At 37.8% G+C, this 22,414-nt stretch overlaps 1 protein-coding gene across 4 annotated transcripts in view; it reads left to right on the top strand.

Annotated features, from left to right (window-relative positions):
- The window catches only part of STAG1 (STAG1 cohesin complex component), a 496,597-nt gene that overhangs the window by 354,756 nt on the left and 119,427 nt on the right, over positions 1 to 22,414 (top strand). For all 4 annotated transcript variants that reach the window (XM_086354992.1, XM_086354939.1, XM_086355079.1 and 1 more), the window contains one exon: positions 2,007 to 2,130. In XM_086354992.1, coding sequence (XP_086211118.1) covers positions 2,007 to 2,130 — 124 coding nt within the window. The remainder of the gene's footprint in view (positions 1 to 2,006; positions 2,131 to 22,414) is intronic.

Below are 22,414 nucleotides of genomic sequence, written 5' to 3'. Positions count from 1 at the left end.
GCTTCTCAGGTGGCGCAAGTGGTAAAGAACACACCTACCAATGCATGAGATATAAGAGACGTAGGTCCGATCTCTGGGTTGGAAAGATCCTCTGCAGGAGGGCATGGCAAGCCGCTGCAGTATTTTTGCCTTGAGAATCCCCATGGACAGAGGAGCCTGGCAGGCTATAATCCGTAGGATCGCAAAGAGCTGTACACAACTGAAGTGACTGAGCACACGTGCACGAAACACATTTCTAAATATTTTATTTTACACTCAGACCTTCTCACAGTTACACCTTCTCACAGTAACTATGAGATCTAGATTCCATTATTGTTTTACCGATGAGGAAATTAAGAAGGAGGGAAGTAATTTGCAGCTAGTAAATAGCAGAGTTAGGATTTACACTCAAGATATCTTGCTCCAAAGTCTGTATCACTCGCCTCCGTGCTATAGAGAAAAGGGTATTAGCAACCGCAACAACAACAAAAATGTAGGAAGACCTTAACTCTGTAATTGGCAGTATACTTTTGAGAGAGAGCGTTTCATATTTTTATTTTTAAGCAATGACATGGACTTAGAAGGAACTAAAATTTATTAGGGCAGAGAAATATTAGAATACTAGCACTCATCTCAAAAAAGAAACCAAGAAAAGCACCTTGATAGATGATTGCCTTGTGTAAATTGGAGAATTAAAAATTACCTGAAGTTTTAACTATGTATTCATGTATGGCAGCTCAGAAACCTTTAAGATTGATCTACAAAAGAAAGGTAGGATTTACCATATTGTATAATTTGGGAGTGTTTTTAGCCAGAATTATTAACCTGTTGAAAGATAAGGTGAAAAATTAATACCATGTTTGTTTGTGGTGCACAGATTTTAGAATAGAAGTAATCCCAAGAGGGTTGTGGTGGATGCTGATGGTTAGGTGACAAGTTGTCTGGGCACAGAGCCAGAGACCTTGCCGTTTGCAGTTTTTTTCTCCTACAATTTCATAGTGTAGTCACCAGGATTGTTCTTTTATGACTAAACATGAATTAAGGTCTTGGATTTTGTAAGCTATATTTTCAAGGGCCGCCCGAGTGGCACAGTAATAAAAAAATCTGCCTACCAATTCAGGAGACACTGGTTTGATTTCTGGGTCAGGAAGATAGCCTGTTAAAGGAAATAGCAACCCACTACTGTATTCTTGCCTGGAAAATTCCATGGACAGAGGATCCTGGTGGGTTACAGTCCATAGGATCACACAGTCAGATGTGACTGAACACACATGCTCATACATTTTCAAATAATACAGGCTTCTAAAATTTTGCCTCATAAATACTAATTTGATGTTCATGAAAATTATTTTCGTTTTAATTCTTTAGATGTGTACTAGCTTATAACTCAGAGTTATTTAGAGAAACAGTTTTTGAATTCTGCATTATTCTGTATTTGGATATTGATACTCTAGTTCCTTAGAAGTTTTAACATGTTTAATGATCCCATAATTGTGAGGTTTTCAGAAAACTGCAAATGCCATTTCCGAGTCTACTGAAAATACAGCACTTGAGTCAAAATAAGATGATTTCCAGAAGCATTTTTTTTTCAGTTTGTTATTGGTAGTTTTTATAGAAGTCGTATAAAAAATAGAAAATATTCATGTTGGAGACATTCGAGAGTGCATGTATAAATAACAGTATTTGGATTGTGCTAAGTTGCTTCAGTCATGTCCAACTCTTTGTGACTCTATGGATTTTACCCCACCAGGCTTCTCTGCCCATGGAATTCTCCAGGCAAGAATACTAAAGTGGTTGCCATTTCTTTCTTCAGTGGATCCTCCCAACCCAGGGATCAAACCCCCATCTCTTATGTCTCCTTCATTGGCAGGCGGGTTCTTTAACACTAGCACCACCTGGAAAGCCCACTATTTGGATAATACTGTTTTTGTTGCTTGCTGAAAATGAGTACGAAGTCCATTCTACCTTTGAATGTTAGTCAGAGGTTTTTCTTTCTTTGTTTTTTCTTTTGTTTTTTCCTCCTCTAGTGATGCTATTGCTGAAATTAGAGCCATTTGTATTGAAGAAATTGGAGTATGGATGAAAATGTATAGTGATGCCTTTTTGAATGACAGTTACCTAAAATATGTTGGCTGGACTCTTCATGACAGGGTAAGTTACTCTGTTCTCAGCTTTGATAGAAGATATGCTTTGTGCAAATATTAATGGTAAAAAGCTTGAAATTAAGATGGCATTTGTTGGGTTTTTTCCCAAAAAGTGAAATAATAATGAAATTTGAGATGATATAGCTGAATACTGTTTACTTGTGGCCATGATGAAACTTGAAACATCAGCACATGTCTCAAAACTCTTGTCTTACTTAGTTGTAATGTTATCTTAAACCACCATTGACAGCCTGGTACATCTAAATTTAAGAGGATATAGTATTTTAAGAAGCTAATTACAATTATGATTACAGTCTTTTTCTAGTTAATAATCAAAAGAGATTCCTTGTTTCTCTTGATATATAGAAACTAAATAAACTTTCTTTTTTTGATTCTCAAGGGTCATATCCATAGTAGAACTTTTATAACAGGTGAATAGATTTGTTGGATTTTAGAATATTTGATTTTAAACTATTTCTGTACTTCCACTCTCTTAGAAAAGCCTCTGACGTAAAAGGAGTCCCACAGTATTGAATACTGGATATGTAATCATTAAAATAACAAAGGATAGGAATGAGAAATCACTGGAATTTTTATATTGAATAACCTAGATTCCTATAACTTGAACTGCCAGATTGTCACAGAATAAAACTAAATCTCACAGCAGTCTGTTTTAAAAGTTGCTATATTCCATTATTTGAATTGTTATGAGTATCATAGGTATTCAGATCAGATCAGATCAGTCTCTCAGTCGTGTTCGACTCTTTGCGACCCCATGAATTGCAGCACGCCAGGCCTCCCTGTCCATCACCAACTCCCGGAGTTCACTCAGACTCACGTCCATCGAGTCAGTGATGCCATCCAGCCATCTCATCCTCTGTCGTCCCCTTCTCCTCTTGCCCCCAATCCCTCCCAGCATCAGAGTCTTTTCCAATGAGACAGCTCTTCGCATGAGGTGGCCAAAGTACTGGAGTTTCAGCTTTAGCATCATTCCTTCCAAAGAAATCCCAGGGCTGATCTCCTTCAGAATGGACTGGTTGGATCTCCTTGCAGTCCAAGGGGCTGTCAAGAGTCTTCTCCAACACCACAGTTCAAAAGCATCAATTCAAACATTTTAAATTTCTGTCTATTTATTTTTGGCTGTGCTTCATCTTCATTGCTGTCCCAGCTTTTCTCTAGTTGTGGCAAGCTTGAGCTACATTCTGGTTATGGTACGTAGGCTTTTCAATGGTGTGGCTTCTCTTTTTGCAGAGCACAGGCTCTAGGGAATGTGGGCTTCAGTAGTTGCACTTTCTGATCTCTAGAGCACAGGCTCAGGAGTTGTGGCACAGGGGCTTAGTTGTTCCATGGCATGCGAGATCTTCCTAGATCAGGGATTTGAACCCTTATCTCCTACATTGGCAGGTGAATTCCTTACCACTGGGCCACAAGGGAAGCCCAGTATTTTATCTTTTTAAGTGCAATTTTATTTTTAGACTTTTAGGATAATTTTGGTAATATTCTTTGACTTTCTTTTTTATGCTATTTTTTAAAATTTGTTAATTGGAGGATAATGGCTTTACAATATTGTGTTGGTTTCTGCATACAACAATATGAATCAGAAATTATTTTATACATTTTCCCTCCCTCTTGAGCCTCCTCCTCTGCTCACATCCAACCCCTTTAGGTCATCAGAGAAAGCCAGGCTGGGCTCCTTGTGTTATATAGCAGCTTTCCACTAGTTAGCCATTTTTACATGATAGTATAGGCTCTCACATCAGGAAGCTTCCATAAGCCTCTCATCCTCATTCACCAGAGGGCAGACAGAATGAAATCCACAATAACAGGAAACTAGCAACCTAATCACATGGACCACAGACTTGTCTAACTCAATGAAACTATGAGCCATGGTATGTAGGGTCATCCAAGATGGATGACTCATGGCAGAGAGTTACGACAAAACATGGTTGACTGAAGAAGGGAATGGCAAACCACTTCAGTATTCTTGCCTTCAGAACCCCACAAATAGTATGAAAAGGCAAAAAGATAGAATCCTGAAAGATGAACTTCCCAGGTCAGTAGGTGCCCAATATGCTACTGGAGAAGAGTGGAGAAATAACTCCAGAAAGAATGAAGAGACGGAGTCAAAGTGAAAACAATGCCCAGTTCTGGATGTGACTAGTGATGGAAGTAAAGTCCAATGCTGTTAAGAACAGTGTTGCATAGGAACCTGGAATGTTAGGTCCATGAATCAGCATAAATTGGAAGTAGTCAAACAGGCGATGGCAAAAGTGAATATTGACATTTTAGGAATCAGTGAACCAAAATGGCCTGGAATGGGCGTATTTAATTCAGATGACCATTATCTCTACTACTTTAGGCAAGAATCCTTTAGAAGAATTGGAGTAACGCTCATAGTCAACAAAAGAGTCCAAATTGCGGTACTTGGGTACAGTCTCAAAAATGACAGACTGATTTGTGTTGGTTTCCATGGTAGACCATTCAGTATCACAGTATTCCAAGTCTGTTACTGAACCAGTAATGCTGAAGAAGCTGAAGGTGAATGGTTTCTACGAAGACCTTCAAGACCTTCTAAAACTAACACCAAAAGAAGATTCCTTTTCATCATAGGGGACTGGAATGCAAAAGTAGAAAGGCACGAGATACCTGAAGTTTGGCCTTGAAGTACAAAATGAAGCAGGGCAAAGGCTTACAGAATTTTGCCCAGAGAACACACTGGTCATAGCAAACACCCTCTTCCAACAACACAAGAGATGGTTCTACACATAGACATCACCAGATGGTCAACATTGAAATCAGATTGATTATATTTTTGCAGCCGAAGATGGAGAAGCTCTATACAGTCAGCAAAAACAAGACCAGGAGCTGACTGTGGCTCAGATCATGAGGTCCTTATTGCAAAATTAATTTGAAGAAAGTAGGGAAAACCACTAGACCATTCAGGTATGACCTAAATCAAATCCTTATACAATGGAAAAGACAAACAGATTCAAGAGTTTAGACCTGATAGAGTGCCAGAAGAACTATGGATGGAGGTTCATGACATTTTACAAGAGGCAGTGATCAAGACCATCCCCAAGAGAAAGAAATGCAAAAGGGCAGAAAGGTTGTCTGAGGAGGTCTTACAAATAACTGAGAAAAGAAGAGAAGCGAAAGGCAAAGGAGAAGGGGAAATATATACACATTTAAATGCAGAGTTCCAAAGAATAGCATGGAGAGATAAGAAACTCTTCCTCAGTGATCAATGCAAAGAAATAGAGGAAAATGGTAGAATGGGAAAGACTAGAGGTATCTTGAAGAAAATTAGAAATACCAAGGGAACACTTCATGCAAAACTGGGCTCAATAAAGGACAGAAACAGTATGGACCTAACAGAAGCAGACTCTATTAGGAAGAGGTGGCAAAAAGATCTTTATGACCCAGATAACCACAATGGTGTGATCACTTAACTAAGAGCCAAACATCCTGGAATGTGAAGTCAAATGGGCCTTAGGAAGTATCACTAAGAAGTAAAGCTAGAGGAGGTGTTGGAATTCCAGTTGAGCTATTTCAAATCCTAAAAGATGATGCTGTGAAAGTGCTGCACTCAATATGCCAGCAAATCTGGAAGACTGAGTAGTGGCCACAGAACTGGAAAAGGTCAGTTTTCTTTCCAGTCCCAAACAAAGGCAGTGCCAAAGAATGTTCAAAGTACTACACAACTGCACTTATCTCACATGCTAGCAAAATAATGCTCAAAATTCTCCAAGCGAAGCTTCAACAGTACCTGAACCAAGAACTTCCAGATATTCAAGCTGGATTTAGAAAAGGCAGAGGAACCAGAGATCAAATTGCCAACATCCACTGGATCATTGAAAAAGCAAGAGAGTTCCAGAAAAAGATCTGGAACATCCACTTTATTGACTGCACCAAAGCCTTTGACTGTATGAATCACAACAAACTGTGGAAAATTCTTAAAGAGATGGAAATACCAGGCCACCTTACCTGCCTCATGAACTCTGTATGCAGGTCAAGAAGCAACAGTTAGAACCGGACATGGAATGACAGACTGGTTCCAAATTGGGAAGGGAGTATATCAAGGCTGTCTAATGTCACCCTGCTTATTTAGCTTATAAGCAGAGTACATCATGCAAAATGCCAGGCTAGATGAAGCACAAACTGGAATCAAGATTGCCAGGAAAAATATCAATAACCTCAGATACGCAGATGACACCACCCTTATGGCAGAAAGCAAGAAGCAACTGAAGAGCCTCTTGATGAAAGTGAAAGAGGAGAGTGAAAAGGCTGGTTTAAAACTCAACATTCAAAAAGCTAAGATCGTGGCATCCAATCCCATCACCTCATGGCAAGTAGAGGGGAAAACAATGGAAAGAGTAAGAGACTATTCTTGGGCTCCAAAATCACTGGAAATATCGACTTCAGCCAGGAAGTTAAAAGACGCTTGCTCTTTGGAAGAAAAGCTATGACCAACCTAGACAGCATATTAAGCAGAGACATTACTTTGCTGACAAAGGTCCGTCTAGACAAAGCTATGGTTTTTCCAGTAGTCATGTATGGGTGTGAGAGTTGAACCATAAAGAAAGTTGAGTGCCAAAGAATTGATGCTTTTGAATTGTGGTGTTGGAGAAGACTCTTGAGAGTCCCTTAGACTGCAAGGAGATCAAACCAGTCCATCCTAAAGGAAATTGGTCCTGAATATTCATTGGAAGGACTGAAGCTGAAGTTGAAGCTCCAATACTTGGGCCACCTGATGCAAAGAACTGACTCATTGGAGAAGACCCTGATGCTGGGCAAGACTGAAGGTTAGGAGGAGAAGGGGATAACAGAGGGTGACATGGTTGGATGGCATCACCAACTCAATGGATGTAGTTTGAGCAAGCTTCAGGACTTGGTGATGGACAGGGAGGCCTGAGGTGCTGCTGTCCGTGGGGTCTCAAAGGGTCGGACACAACTGAGCAACTGAACTGAATGTATATATGTCAATGCTACTTTCTCCCTTCATCCTACCCTCTCTTTTCTCCATTGTGTCCACAATTAAGACTTATTTTCTGTATGTTACCATTATTAACCTGTAGGTCATTTTTAGTTTATTTTTAAAGAGCTCAGGGCAATTTATTTTTTTTAATAGGTTGGAAAGTTTAAAATTTTTTTTAATTGAAAAATATTTAGTTTATATTATCCAATCTCTGTAATACAGCAAAGTGACTCAGTTATACAGATACATATATTCCTTTTTTTATATTCCTTTCCAATATGATTTATCACTGGATATTTGGTATAGTTTCCTGTGCTGTATATTAGGACCTTGTTTTTTATCCATTCTGAATGTAATAGTTTTCATCTACCAACCTCAGCCTCCCAGTCCATCTCTCTCTCTCTCCCCCTTCCCCATGGCAACCACAAGTCTGTTCTATATGTCAGTGATTCTGTTTCTATTTCATAGGTTCACTTGTAGCATATTTTAGATTCCACATATGAGTTCTCATGATATTTGTCTTGCTCTTTCTGACCTAACTTCACTTAGTATGATGCATCCATGTTGCTGCAAGTGGCATTATTTCATTTTTTTTAATGGCTGAGTAATATTTTATTGTTTATAATTACCATATCTTCTTAATCCATTCATCTGTCAATGGACGTTTACGTCGTTTCTATATTTTGGCTATTGTGAACAGTGATGCATTGAATATAGGGGTACACATATGTTTTTGACTTACAGTTTTGTTCAGGTATATTCCCAGCAGTGGAACTACTGGATCATATAATAATTCTGCTTTTATAGTTTTCTGAGAAACCTTTATTCTGTTTTCCATAGTGGCTGTACAAACTTTCCTTCCCACCATCGGTGTAGGAAAGTTCCCTTTTTGCCACATCCTCTCTAGCATTTATTACTTGTAGACTTTTTAATGATGACCATTCTGACCGGTGTGAGGTGGTACCTCATTGTAGTTTTCATTTGCATTTCTCTAATAATTTAGTTACATTGAGCATCTTTTCATGGACTTAGTGGCCTTTTGTATGTCTTGTTTAGAGAAAGGTCTATTAAGGTTGTCTACCTACATTTTGATTGGGTTATCTGGGTTTTTGTTGTTAAATTGTATTGAGTTGTTTGTATATTTTGGAGATTAAGCCCTTGTCTGTCACATCATTTGCAGATGCTTTCTCCCATTCCATAGGTTTTTTCAGTTTTGTTTTTTTTTAATGGTTTCCTTTGCTGTACAGAGGTATATAAATTTGATTATGTCTCATTGGTTTATTTCTATTGTCTTGGGAGACTCATCTAAGAAAACATTGGTACAATTTATGTCACAGAGTGTTTTGCTTATGCTTTTTTCTAGGAGTTTTATGGTGTCTCTTCTTATGTTTAGTCTTTAAGCTATTTCAAGTTTATGTTTGTGCATTGTGTGAAGATGTGTTCTAACTCCATTGATGTATTGATACATGCAGGTCTCTAGCTTTCCTAGCACCACTAGCTGCAGAGACTTTCTTTTTCCCATTGTATATTCTGGTCTCATTTGTAAAATATTAATTGACCGTGGTTGTGTAGGTTTATTTCTGGGCCCTCTATTCCTTTGATTCACATGCCTGTTTTTGTGCCAGTACCGCGCTGTTTGGGTTACTATAGCTTTGTAGTATTGTCTGAAGTCTGGGAGAGTTATGCCTCCTGCTTGCTTTTTTCTTTTTTTTTTCCTTCCAGAACGCTCTGGTAATTCTGGGTCTTTTATGGTTTAATATAAATTTGTTATAGTTCTGTGGAAAATGTCATGAGTATTTTGATAGGGATAGCATTAACTCTGTGGATTACTTTGGCTAGTATTGCCTCTTTAACAGTGTTAATTATTCAAATTTAAAAGCATGGGTTATTTTTCCATTTTTTGAATTTTTTTATTCTATTTATTAATGTTTTGTAGTTTTAGCATATAAGTCTTTCACCTCCTTGGTTAGGTTTATACCTAGGTATTTTATTTTTGATGTAATTCTTTAAAATAGTATTTTTTTTTTTTACATTCCCCTTCTGATATTTCATTGTTTGTGTAAATGAATGCAACCGATTTCTGAATGTTAATCTTGTATTCTACTATCCTGAATTCACTTTTTATATCTATTAGTTTTCATGTAGAGTCCTTGGAATTTTCTGTGTATAGTATCTTGTCAACTACACATAGTAAAAATTTTACCTTCCAGTTTGGATACCTTTTATTTCTTTTCCTTGTTTGATTGATGTGGCTAGAACTTCCGAAACTGTATTAAATAGAAGTGGTGACAGTGGGTATCCTTGTCTTATTCCAGCCTTTACTGCGAAGGCTTTCCATTTTACCTCGTTGAGTATTATAGTGGCTGTGTATTTCTCATAAATGGCTTTTAGTATGTTGAGCTTTGTTCCCTCGTTTCTGACTTTGGTAAGAATTTTTATCATGAATGGATGTTAAATTTTGTCAAATTCTTTTTCTGCGTCTATTGAGATGATCATGTGGTTTTTACTTTTCTTTTGTTAATGTGATGTTATTACATTCGTTTATTCATATATTTTGAACTATCCTTGTAAATCTGGGATATAATCTCACATAGTCATGTTATATTGTCTTTTTTATGTGTTACTAGATTCGGTTTGCTAGTATTTTATTGAGAATTTTTGCATCTACATTCATCAAAAATACTGACATGTCATTTTCTTTTTTGATAATGTCTTAGTCTGATTTTGGTATCAGTGTGATGGGGCTTCAGAGATTGTCTCTGAGAGTGTTCCCTCCTCTTGAGTCTTTTCTAAGAGTTTAACAAGAATCAGTATACGTTCTTATATGTGTGTTTGTAGAAGTTGTCTGTGAAACCACCCGGTCCTGGACTGAATTTTTTCTTAGGACGTTTTTTAATTACAGGTTGTATTTTACTTTTAGTGATCAGTCTTTTCAAATTATTTATTTCTTCTTGATTCACTTTTGGTTGTCTATATGTTTCTACACAGTTGTCCATTTCTTCTAAGTTGTCAATTTGTTGCTGTATAATTGCAGTATTCTCTCACCTTTTTTCCCCCCTGCACTATCAATTGAAATTTCTCCTTTTTCACTTCTTATTTTGTTTATTTGGGTGCCGTCTCTGTTCTTCTTGGTGAGCCTGGCCAGAGGTTTGTCTATTTCGTTTGCCCTTTCAAAGAACCAGCTCTTGGATTTGTTGTTGTTGTTGTTGTTGTTTTTTAATCTTTATTTTCTTTCCACCCTGATCTTTATTATTTCACTCCTTTGACTTTAATTTTTTGTTATTGTTTTTGTTCTCCTTTTTCTAATTCTTTTAGGTGATAGTTTAGGGTGTTTACTTGAAATGTTTTGGTTTTTGATCAAGGCCTGTATCACTCTGAACATTCCTCTGAGAACTGCTTTTGCTGCATCCAGATTTTTTATGATTGTGTTTTTATTGTCATTTGTCTCAAGGTATTTTTAAAATTCTTTTATTATGATTTCCTCATTGACCCATTTTTCAGTAGCATGTTATTTAGTCTCCAGGTCATCATTTTTTTCTCATTTCTTTCCTGTGGTTGATTTCTGGTTCCATGCCATTGTGGTCAGAGAAGATACTTGAAACAGTTTCTGTACTATTTGTTAAGATTAGTTTTGTGCCCCAGGATGTGGTCAGTCCTAGAGAATGTTCCATGTGCACTTGAAAAGAATGTTTATTTGGGGTTTTGTTTTTTTGTTTGTTTTCTTTTTTGGATGTGCTGCTGCTGCTGCTAAGTCGCTTCAGTCGTGTCCGACTCTGTGCGACCCCATAGATGGCAGCCCACCAGGCTCCCCCATCCCTGGGATTCTCCAGGCAAGAACACTGGAGTGGGTTGCCATTTCCTTCTCCAATGCATGAAAGTGAAAAGTGAAAGTGAAGTCGCTCAGTCGTATCCGACTCTTAGTGACCCCATGGACTGCAGCCTACCAGGCTCCTCCGTCCACGGGATTTTCCAGGCAAGAGTACTGGAGTAGGGTGCCATTGCCTTCTCCGTTTTTGGATGTAGTATCCTAAAAATACCAATTAAGCAAAGCTGTTCTGTTGTATCATTAAGGACTTATGTTGCCTTATTGATTCTCTGTATGGAAGATCTGTCTATTGGTGTGAGTAGGATGTTAGAGTCTCCTGCTGTTAATATATTCATATTGATTTCTCCCTTTATGTTCTGTTAGTATTGGGGTGCTCGTATATTAGGTGCATATATATTGAAGTGGGTAAAAATCCTCTTATTGTATTGATCCTTTTATCATTATTAATGCCCTTTATCTTTCAGCCTTTGCTTTAAAGTCTTTGGATTTCTTGTATATTTTTAATTTGTCATTGCCCTGTTTTTTCAAGTCTGTTAACCCCTTCCTAATCCACTTGATTTAGACTGATACTCATATGGCTCAAATACATTTCTTAAAAAAAAGAAAAGAAAAAGAATCTGCATCTTCTTACTCTCCTTCCGTATGTTTTATGATTTTGATGTCCCTTTTTATATCTTCATATTTATCCCTTTGCTGTTCCTTGTGTTCATCATTGCTTTCACAAATAGGGTTTTTGTTTTTGTTTTTTCCTTTTCATCTGTATTCTGGCTAATTTAAGTGCTTTACTTTTCAGTTGTGATTTCTTCCTTCCTATTTCTTCTATTTAGCAATGACCTTTCAATATTTATTTTAGGATAAGTTTAATATTGCTATGTTGTTTTAATTTCTGTTTCTCTGAAAAATTCTTTATTTCTCCTCCTATTCTAAATGATAATCTTGCTGGCTAGAATATTCTAGGTTGCAGATTTTTCTCTTTTAAGACTTTGAATATATTTCATCACTCCCTTCTGGCCTGCAGTATTTCTGCAGAGAAATCAGCTGACTGCCTTATGGGAATTGCTTGTTAAAAAAAAACTTTTTTCTCTTCCTTTAGATTCCGTTAGAATCTAAGGATTCTAAGGATTCCTTTAGAATACTCTCCTTTTAACTTGTGCCTTTTTTTTTTATTATAATAGGTGTTTGTGTAGATCTGATTGTGTTCATCTTGTTTGGGACCTTCTGTGCTTTCTGTATCTGGATATCTGTTTCCTTCTTTAAGTTTGGAAAATTTTCTGCCATAATTTCATCAAATACATTTTTAATCCTCTGTCCTCCTTTTTCCTCTTCTGGAATTCCTATTATGCATAGATTAACCCACTTTATATTATCCCATAGGTCTCTTTATGTTAGGTTTTTTTTGTGTGTGTTATTTTTGGCATTCTGTCTGCTGCCTTGATTTGGTAGTTATTTGTGTTTTTTTTTTTAATTTAATTTAATTTAATTTATTTATTTATTTTTTGCTTTAATTTTATTTTATTTTTAAACTTTACATAATTGTATTAGTTTTGCCAAATATCAAAATGAATCCGCCACAGGTATACATGTGTTCCCCATCATGAACCCTCCTCCCTCCCCATACCATCCCTCTGGGTTGTCCCAGTGCACTAGCCCCAAGCATCCAGTATCGTGCATCAAACCTGGACTGGGATCTCGTTTCATACATGATATTTTACATGTTTCAATGCCATTCTCCCAAATCTTCCCACGCTCTCCCTCTCCCACAGAGTCCATAAGACTGTTCTATACATCAGTGTCTCTTTTGCTGTCTCATACACAGGGTTATTATTACCATCTTTCTAAATTCCATATATATGCGTTAGTATACTGTATTGGTGTTTTTCCTTCTGGCTTACTTCACTCTGTATAATAGGCTCCAGTTTCATCCACCTCATTAGAACTGATTCAAATGTATTCTCTTTAATGGCTGAGTAATACTCCATTGTGTATATGTACCATGGCTTTCTTATCCATTCATCTGCTGATGGACATCTAGGTTGCTTCCATGTCCTGGCTATTATAAACAGTGCTGTGATGAACATTGGGGTACACGTGTCTCTTTCCCTTCTGGTTTCCTCAGTGTGTATGCCCAGCAGTGGGATTGCTGGATCATAAGGCAGTTCTATTTCCAGTTTTTTAAGGAATCTCCACACTGTTCTCCATAGTGGCTATACTAGTTTGCGTTCCCACCAACAGTGTAAGAGGGTTCCCTTTTCCACACCCTCTCCAGCATTTATTATTTGTAGACTTTTGGATCGCAGCCATTCTGACTGGTGTGAAATGGTACCTCATAGTGGTTTTGATTTGCATTTCTCTGATAATGAGTGATGTTGAGCATCTTTTCATGTGTTTGTTAGCCATCTGTATGTCTTCTTTGGAGAAATGTCTATTTAGTTCTTTGGCCCATTTTTTGATTGGGTCATTTATTTTTCTGGAGTTGAGCTGTAGGAGTTGCTTGTATATTTTTGAGATTAGTTGTTTGTCAGCTGCTTCATTTGCTATTATTTTCTCCCATTCTGAAGGCTGTCTTTTCACCTTGCTCATAGTTTCCTTTGATGTGCAGAAGCTTTTAAGGTTAATTAGGTCCCATTTGTTTATTTTTGCTTTTATTTCCAATATTCTGGGAGGTGGGTCATAGAGGATCCTGCTGTGATGTATGTCAGAGAGAGTTTTGCCTATGTTCTCCTCTAGGAGTTTTATAGTTTCTGGTCTTACGTTTAGATCTTTAATCCATTTTGAGTTTATTTTTGTGTATGGTGTTAGAAAGTGTTCTAGTTTCATTCTTTTACAAGTGGTTGACCAGATTTCCCAGCACCACTTGTTAAAGAGATTGTCTTTAATCCATTGTATATTCTTGCCTCCTTTGCCAAAGATAAGGTGTCCAAATGTGCGTGGATTTATCTCTGGGCTTTCTATTTTGTTCCACTGATCTATATTTCTGTCTTTGTGCCAGTACCGTACTGTCTTGATAACTGTGGCTTTGTAGTAGAGCCTGAAGTCAGGTAGGTTGATTCCTCCAGTTCCATTCTTCTTTCTCAAGATCGCTTTGGCTATTCGAGGCTTTTGTATTTCCATACAAATTGTGAAATTATTTGTTCTAGCTCTGTGAAGAATACTGTTGGTAGCTTGATAGGGATTGCATTGAATCTATAAATTGCTTTGGGTAGTATACTCATTTTCACTATATTGATTCTTCCAATCCATGAACATGGTATATTTCTCCATCTATTAGTGTCCTCTTTGATTTCTTTCACCAGTGTTTTATAGTTTTCTATATATAGGTCTTTAGTTTCTTTAGGTAGATGTATTCCTAAGTATTTTATTCTTTCCGTTGCAATGGTGAATGGAATTGTTTCCTTTATTTCTCTTTCTGTTTTCTCATTATTAGGGTATAGGAATGCAAGGGATTTCTGTGTGTTGATTTTATATCCTGCAACTTTACTATAGTCATTGATTAGTTCTAGTAATTTTCTGGTGGAGTCTTTAGGGTTTTCTATGTAGAGGATCATGTCATCTGCAAATAGTGAGAGTTTTCCGTCTTCTTTTCCAATTTGGATTCCTTTTATTTCTTTTTCTGCTCTGATTGCTATGGCCAAAACTTCCAAAACTATGTTGAATAGTAATGGTGAGAGTGGGCACCCTTGTCTTGTTCCTGACTTTAGAGGAAATGCTTTCAATTTTTCACCATTGACGATAATGTTTGCTGTGGGTTTGTCATACATAGCTTTTATTATGTTGAGGTATGTTCCTTCTATTCCTGCTTTCTGGAGAGTTTTTATCATAAATGGGTGTTGAATTTTGTCAAAGGCTTTCTCTGCATCTATTGAGATAATCATATGGTTTTTATTTTTCAATTTGTTAATGTGGTGTATTACATTGATTGATTTGCGGATATTGAAGAATCCTTGCATCCCTGGGATAAAGCCCACTTGGTCATGGTGTATGATATTTTTAATGTGTTGTTGGATTCTGATTGCTAGAATTTTGTTAAGGATTTTTGCATCTATGTTCATCAGTGATATTGGCCTGTAGTTTTCTTTTTTTGTGGGATCTTTGTCAGGTTTTGGTATTAGGGTGATGGTGGCCTCATAGAATGAGTTTGGAAGTTTACCTTCCTCTGCAATTTTCTGGAAGAGTTTGAACAGGATAGGTGTTAGCTTTTCTTTAAAGTTTTGGTAGAATTCAGCTGTGAAGCCGTCTGGACCTGGGCTTTTGTTTGCTGGAAGATTTTTGATTACAGTTTCAATTTCCGTGCTTGTGATGGGTCTGTTAAGATTTTCTATTTCTTCCTGGTCGAGTTTTGGAAAGTTGTACTTTTCTAAGAATTTGTCCATTTCTTCCACGTTGTCCATTTTACTGGCATATAATTGTTGATAGTAGTCTCTTATGATCCTTTGTATTTCTGTGGTGTCTGTTGTGATCTCTCCATTTTCATTTCTTATTTTATTGTTCTGATTTTTCTCCCTTTGTTTCTTGATGAGTCTGGCTAATGGTTTGTCAATTTTATTTATCCTTTCAAAGAACCAGCTTTTGGTTTTGTTGATTTTTTGCTATGGTCTCTTTTGTTTCTTTTGCATTTATTTCTGCTCTAATTTTTAAGATTTCTTTCCTTCTACTAACCCTGGGGTTCTTCATTTCTTCCTTTTCTAGTTGCTTTAGGTGTAGAGTTAGGTTATTTATTTGACTTTTTTCTTGTTTCTTGAGGTGTGCCTGTATTGCTATGAACTTTCCCCTTAGGACTGCTTTTACCGTGTCCCACAGGTTTTGGGCTGTTGTGTTTTCATTTTCATTCGTTTCTATGCAAATTTTGATTTCTTTCTTGATTTCTTCTGTGATTTGTTGGTTATTCAGCAGGATTTGGTAGTTTTTAATCAGTCTTATTTTCCAGATCACTTATTCTTTCTTCTGCATTCGTTCTGCTATTATTCATTGCCTTGAGCTCAGGTTTTGTCTCAGGAAAGGAATTTTCTAATTTTTCTTGACACCTCCTTATAGCTTCTACTTCCTTTTTATAATACCCTGCATTTTCATCAATAGTGTTTATTAATTTCTGCAGTATTTTCAATACCTCCTTTTTGAAGTCCGTATCTGTTAGGCTCAGGAGGTCTGTTACATTGTTTATTCCTTCAGGGGCATTTTCTCGGTCTTTTAACTGAAAGTGGTTCCTCTGCTTTTTCATTTTCGTATATTTCTCTTACTCTGAGTTTAGGAGGAACAGTTATCTACTGTGGTCTTAGAAGGCTGTTTATCAGCAGGAGTGAAGAGAAGCAAAAGCAAAGGAAAAAAGGAATGATACACCCATCTGAATGCAGAGTTCCAAAGAATAGCAAGGAGAGATAAGAATGCTTTCTTAAGTGAACAATGCAAGGACATAGAGGAAAACAATAAAATGGGAAAGGCTAACAGTCTCTTCAAGAAAATTAGAGATACCAAGGAAACATTTCATGCAAAGATGAACACAATAAAGGACAGAAACAGTATGGACCTAACAGGAGCATAAATATTAAGAAGAGGGAGCAAGAATACACAGAAGAACTTTGCAAAATAGGTCTTAATGACCCAGATAACCACAGTGGTGTGATCACTCACCTAGAGTGATAGCCTGGAGTGCGAAGTGAAGGAGGCCTTAGGAAGAAGCATCACTACAAACAATATGCCAGCAAATTTGGAAAACTCAGCAGTAGCCACAGGACTGGATAAGCTCAGTTTTCATTCCAATCCCAAAGAAAGGCAATGTCAAAGAATGTTCAGACTACTGCACAATTGCACTCATTTCACATGCTAATAGGTAATGCTCAAAATCCTTCAAGCTAGGCCTCAGCAGTATGTGAATAAAGAACTCCTTTATGTACAGACTGTATTTAGATAATGCAGAGGAACCAGAAATCAAATTGCCAACATCCTTTGCATCATAGAAAAAGCAAGGCAATTCCAGAAAAACATTTACTTCTGCTTCATTGACTCTGCTAAAGCCTTTAGCTGTGTGGATCACAACAAACTGTGGAAAATTCTTTAAGAGATGGAGATACCAGATGAACTTACCTGCCTCCTGAGAAATCTGTATGGAGGTTGAGAAGCAACAGTTCAAACCTGACATGGAACAACAGTCTGGTTCCACACTGGGAAAGGAGTATGTCAAGGCAGACCCGTTCCAAATTGGGAAAAGAGCACATCAAGGCTGTATACTGTCACCTTGCTTATTTAACATATATACAGGGTACATCATGAGAAATACCTGGCTGGATGAAGCTCAAGATGAAATCAAGATTGCCAGAATAAATATCAGTAACCTCAGTTATTTAAATGACACCAACCCTCATGGCAGAAATTGAAGAGGAACTAAAGAGCCTCTTGATGAAAGTGAAAGAGGAGAATGATAAAGCTGGCCTAAAACTCAGTGTTCAGTAAACTAAAATCATGGCATCCAGTCCCATCACTTCATGGCAAATAGATGGGAATAAAATGAAAACAGTGACAAACTTTATTTTCTTGGGCCCCAAAATCACTGTGGATGGTGACTGCAGCTATGAGATTAAAAGACGCTTGCTCCTTGGAAGAAAAGCTTTGACAAACCTAAACAATGTATTAAAAAGAAGATATATCACTTTGCCAACAAAGGTCTGTCGAGTCAAAGCTGTGGTTTTTCCAGTAGTCATGTACAGATGTGAGAATTGTACCATAAAAAAGGCTGAGCATTGAAGAATTAATGCCTTTCAACTGTGGTGTTGGAGAAGACTCTTGAGAATCCCTTGGACAGCCAGGAGATCAAACTAGTCCATCCTAAAGGAAATCAACCATGAATATTCATTGGAAAGACTAATGCTGAAGCTGAAGCTCCAGTACTTTGGCCACCTGATGTGAAGAGCTGACTCATTGAGACAACTGATACTAGGAAAGATTGAGGGCAGGAGGAGAAGGAGGTGACAGAGGATTAGATGGTTGGATGACAACATTGACTCAATGGACATGAGTTTGACCAACTCCTTGGGATAGTGAAGGACAGGGAAACTTGGCATGCTGCAATCCATGGGGTCGCAAATAGTCAAACACCAATGAGTGACTGAACAACAACGTCCCTGTGTAACTTGTGTGGATTCAAACAGTTTTTGTTTTTGACTTGAGGGGTGTTTTTGGTTTACATGCTTGCTGTCTCTTTCCTCAGCCTATGCTGGCTATTGTCCCTTTGATAGGAGATGTGCGGGTGCTCACTCCCAGGGAGGCACATCAGTGATCACCTCCCAATCATGGGTCCTTAGCAGTGGCAGCAGCAAGTCACCAGTCTTTAGGAAAGTTGGCCACTGAGCGTGGGACCCTAGGTGGCTACAGTGTGTCATGCACCCCTGGGAGGTGGGAGCAGTGATTGGTGCCAGGTCACAGGGTCCTCTTCAGCAGCAGTGGGCCATCCTCATTTCTGGGGATGTTGGTCCTGGATCACAGGACCCTCAGCAGTGACAGGCCATGCTGACTTCTGGGAAGATGGGGCCAGTGACACCCATTCACAGAATTTTTGGCAAGGTGGCAGCAACAGCAGCAATCTGCACCTGCATCTGGAGTCCAAGATGGCAGCCACAGCTCACAGCCTCCCCTGGAGTTCATGTAGGCAGAGCCCTGCTGCCTGCAAGTGCATGGAGAAAGCAGCATTGGCCCACCCGTCTCCTCACACACCTCCTAACAATGGTCCCATGGCTCTCTGGCAGGCCCAGGCTTCTTCCCAGTTTCCTTTGGTTGTGGTGCACTGCTCTCTAGCCCCTCAGGCTGTCTTCATGCAGCCAACTCCAGTCCAGTCTCCAGGGTCACTGAAGCCTGAGCCTTAGTACCCAGCCCCCACCATCTCTAGATACCTCAGGCTGGAGAGTGCTGGGTGGTGAGGACCTGACTCTGCTTTGCCCTCTGCACACCTATTGCTGGGCTCTCTGAGGCTCCAAAGCTCCACCTGTGTCCCTGCTAGTGAGAGGACTTGCTCGTGTGATGAAAGCATTCCTCTTTCACAGCTCCCTCCCAGAGGCATAGGTCTTGTCTGTATTCCTTTCTCTTTTTTTTTGTTTTTCTTTTGCCCTACCCACTTTTCATGCCCTTTTGGAAGTCTGACGTCTTCTGCCAGTGTTCAGTAGATGTTCTATGAGAGTTGTTCCACACATAAATGTATTTTTGATGTATCTGTGGGAAGATGAGCTCCACATCCTACTCCTCTGCCATCTTGATCTAGTCCCCCAAACATGTTTTTTAATAGTAGTGTGCTAAGTATTATAAAAGATATTTAGAAAATGACAAAATTACATAAATTATAATGAAAGTTTCCAGTGGAATTTACTAATGCCATTTTTGCTATAAGAGATATTTCAGAGCATCACAGATGGGTTGTTCAATTTCACAATTATTGATTTTTATTTGATGATTAGAAAGTTAGATGGAAATAGATGGTTCTTATTTCCTATTTCATGTGAGGGGAAATCCAGTTAGTATGTACATAGCGAATTTTTTCCTGAATATTTATTTTCCCTAGCAATTCAGATTCTTTTCTCTTCACTAATAAATCCCATGCTCGATTTCGTTTTTGTTTTCCAGTCTTCATGTAGTTTTTGGGGTCTTCATGTCTAAGTCTCATCTCAGGTGCATCCAGTTAAATTTTACTACAGTGTGAGACATTACAGGATTTCACCCTGTGCCATTATGCGGGCATATCCACACAATTAAACCCGAAAAGACCAACTTCTTAGTAGGAATAAGTTTAAAGTCTTTCATTTTTGTTCCCCACTACTACCATACCAGTTTTCCTCCTTTCCTTATCTCCCTAGTAGAGTATTACACTGAATTTCAGTAACAATAACATTGACTAGTTTTAGCGGAACTTATGTATGTCCACAAAATCTGGGGAAAATACCAATTTGATGTTACTTATCAAAAAATAACCACCCTTTTCAAATAAATCGCTAAACTATGTTTGTAGAAATCTTCTGTCAAGATAAAGAAAGAGGTAGATTTCTCTCTTATATTGTTGATAAAATGATTTAAGGAGTTTTCCATAGAATGATTTTAAAAACTTCTTGTGTGCTCTCCAGTTGCTTTACTTAGAAAAGGGGATAAGTGTTAAATATTTATTTCTAAACTTTCTTTGTCATTCCCTTTTCATCACCTTGTATTTTTTTTTTCCTCTGAGGACCAAAGTAATTTCCTTTCTCTCCATTTAATCATCTGGTTGAAACTGCTCATTGTATAGGCTATAGCTTCTGTGTTCAGATCCAACTCTAATGAGCTGATAAAATTTCTTCTCTCTTTTTTTTAAGATTGCATTTTAATTATCAATTGCATTTTTCCATTTTTATTGCAATATAATTGCCTTTATCATTGTTTTGGTTTAAGGTGTACAGAATAATTTGATATTCTATTTTTATTTAGAATATTATAATATATACTATAATATATTATATTACTATAATACTATATAACTATTATATAATATATTACTATTATATAGTTTACCCTCCTAAAAATAAGACAAACATTTTTATAATGCTGCTGGTTTGTGTAAGTTTTAAAGTATAAGTTTTGGCCAATAGAAAGACAAACAATTTCTAGTTTAGCTAAAGGAGTTGTTAGAAATTCAGTTTGTCTTTCTCTCCACCAAAACTTATTTCCAAATTCCTACCCATTCATTTTACTTCTAACATTGAGAATGACACAGAACAGATCTAATTTAAATAGACCTTTAGTAATCTTGTGCTCTGGGCTAAATCTTTTTGTATTTATGCTCATGACTCTAGGTTGCCTTTCTCTGTCCTTTCCAGTTAGGAAATATGACTGTAATGTTTTTACTTTTAGCTTATGTGTACAGTTCTCCTTCTTTCTTGCATTATACTTGTTTTGCTTGAAGCAAAACACAAAGGTTTTAGCTTCAATTGGCCAGTCTAAGAAGGACTGCACAAACTTCACATGCGTGATAACATCACCCACCTGATTGGAATGGTCAGCAGCGTGCCAGCACTACTAGAAGGATCCTAGCTAACACCCTGGTACTGCTTGGTTTCATCTCCCACCTTTATGGTATCCCATAGGAGGAAAGTGCCCATGGGAAGCATCACATCAAGACTAGAGTCAAGGAGCCCTATCTGGGATACATTGGTACCCATAACCTCAGACCACCCCAAAGTTGTACACTCCAAGGAGAAAAAATCAAAATAATGATTGACATGTTGAGATTGTTATTTTGCAGGCATAGCCTAATTCTCTGACTGCCTAGTTCACTTCTACCACGATCAAACTGTTTCCCAACATGTCTTGCAGAGCCTTGTTCCCTTGAACTGGAGTGTTTAGTCTCCATTGTCCATAGGAGTGTGCCCATTGCTGTCTTGCTTGGGCAGTGAAAGATTTTCCTTGGACAGAGTCAAGTCGCATGGGGTATCCAAAAATATGATGTATTTTTATTCAAGAAAAGCTATGATAGTTTTGGCATCCACATGCCAGACTGAAATAGTAATACCATAGCCTGACCAGGCCTTATGACAGTGAAGCATCATCCTTGCCTATGGCTGGTCGTCAGGGGTTCGATGTGAATAATCTGCCAGACCCAGGCAAGTCCAAGTCCTCGGTTAATGTATCCCAGTTCTTCTCTCTGGATGATTGAAGTATATCAATGAGAATCACAAGATTGTATTACATCCTTAGACTTCTAGGTCACCTTTGAGCTCCAGCCCATTTTTGCATCTGAAGTGGACTCCTTTTCCCATAGATGGGCCCAGGCATCTGTTGCACCTATTGGGCACAAATTTGATTGGCATGTGAATTCCTTGTATGTATTTTAAAAGGTCCTTTGCAAACTCAGGCATGTAGTTCTTTGCAAAAAAAAAAATAATAATAAAATGCTACTGTTAAAAAAAAATCAGTGAGTCAATGAAGAAATTAAAGAGGAAATCAGAAAATACCTCAAGACAAATGGAAATAAAAACACAACTTGCCAAAATCCATGGGATATAGAAAAGCAGCTCTCAGAGGGAAGTTTGTAGCAATACAGGTCTACAAGAAAAATCTCAAACAAGCAACCTAACCTTCCAATTGAAGGAGTTAGAACAAAGCCCAAAGTCAGCAGGAATAAAGAAATAATAAAGATCTGAGAGGACATATATGAAATAGAGCCCCCCATCCACGCCCCCCCCCAAAAAAAAAGATGCAACAGGAAAGATCAGTGAATCTGAGCTGATTTCTTTGCAAACATAAGCAAAATGGAAAAGCCTTTAGCCAGGCTTGTTAAAAAGAGAGAGAGAGAGATAACTCAAATAAGCAAAATAAGAAATGAAAGAGGAGAAACTATAACCGATATCACAGACATAAAAAAAAAACTCAAAAGAGAGTACTATGAGAAGTTATATGCAAACAGATTGGAAACCTAGGGGGGAAAATGGGTAAATTTCTAGAAACTTACAATCTTTCATGACTGATTCTGGAAGAAATAATCTAAGC

This window comes from Bos grunniens, chromosome 1 (assembly GCF_055505025.1).
Source record: "Bos grunniens cultivar Pamir isolate PY7600 chromosome 1, Bosgru_T2T1.0, whole genome shotgun sequence".
NCBI lineage: Eukaryota > Metazoa > Chordata > Mammalia > Artiodactyla > Bovidae > Bos > Bos grunniens.
The sequence above is the reverse complement of the archived record's forward strand: the minus strand, read 5'-3'. Positions and strand labels throughout refer to the sequence as shown.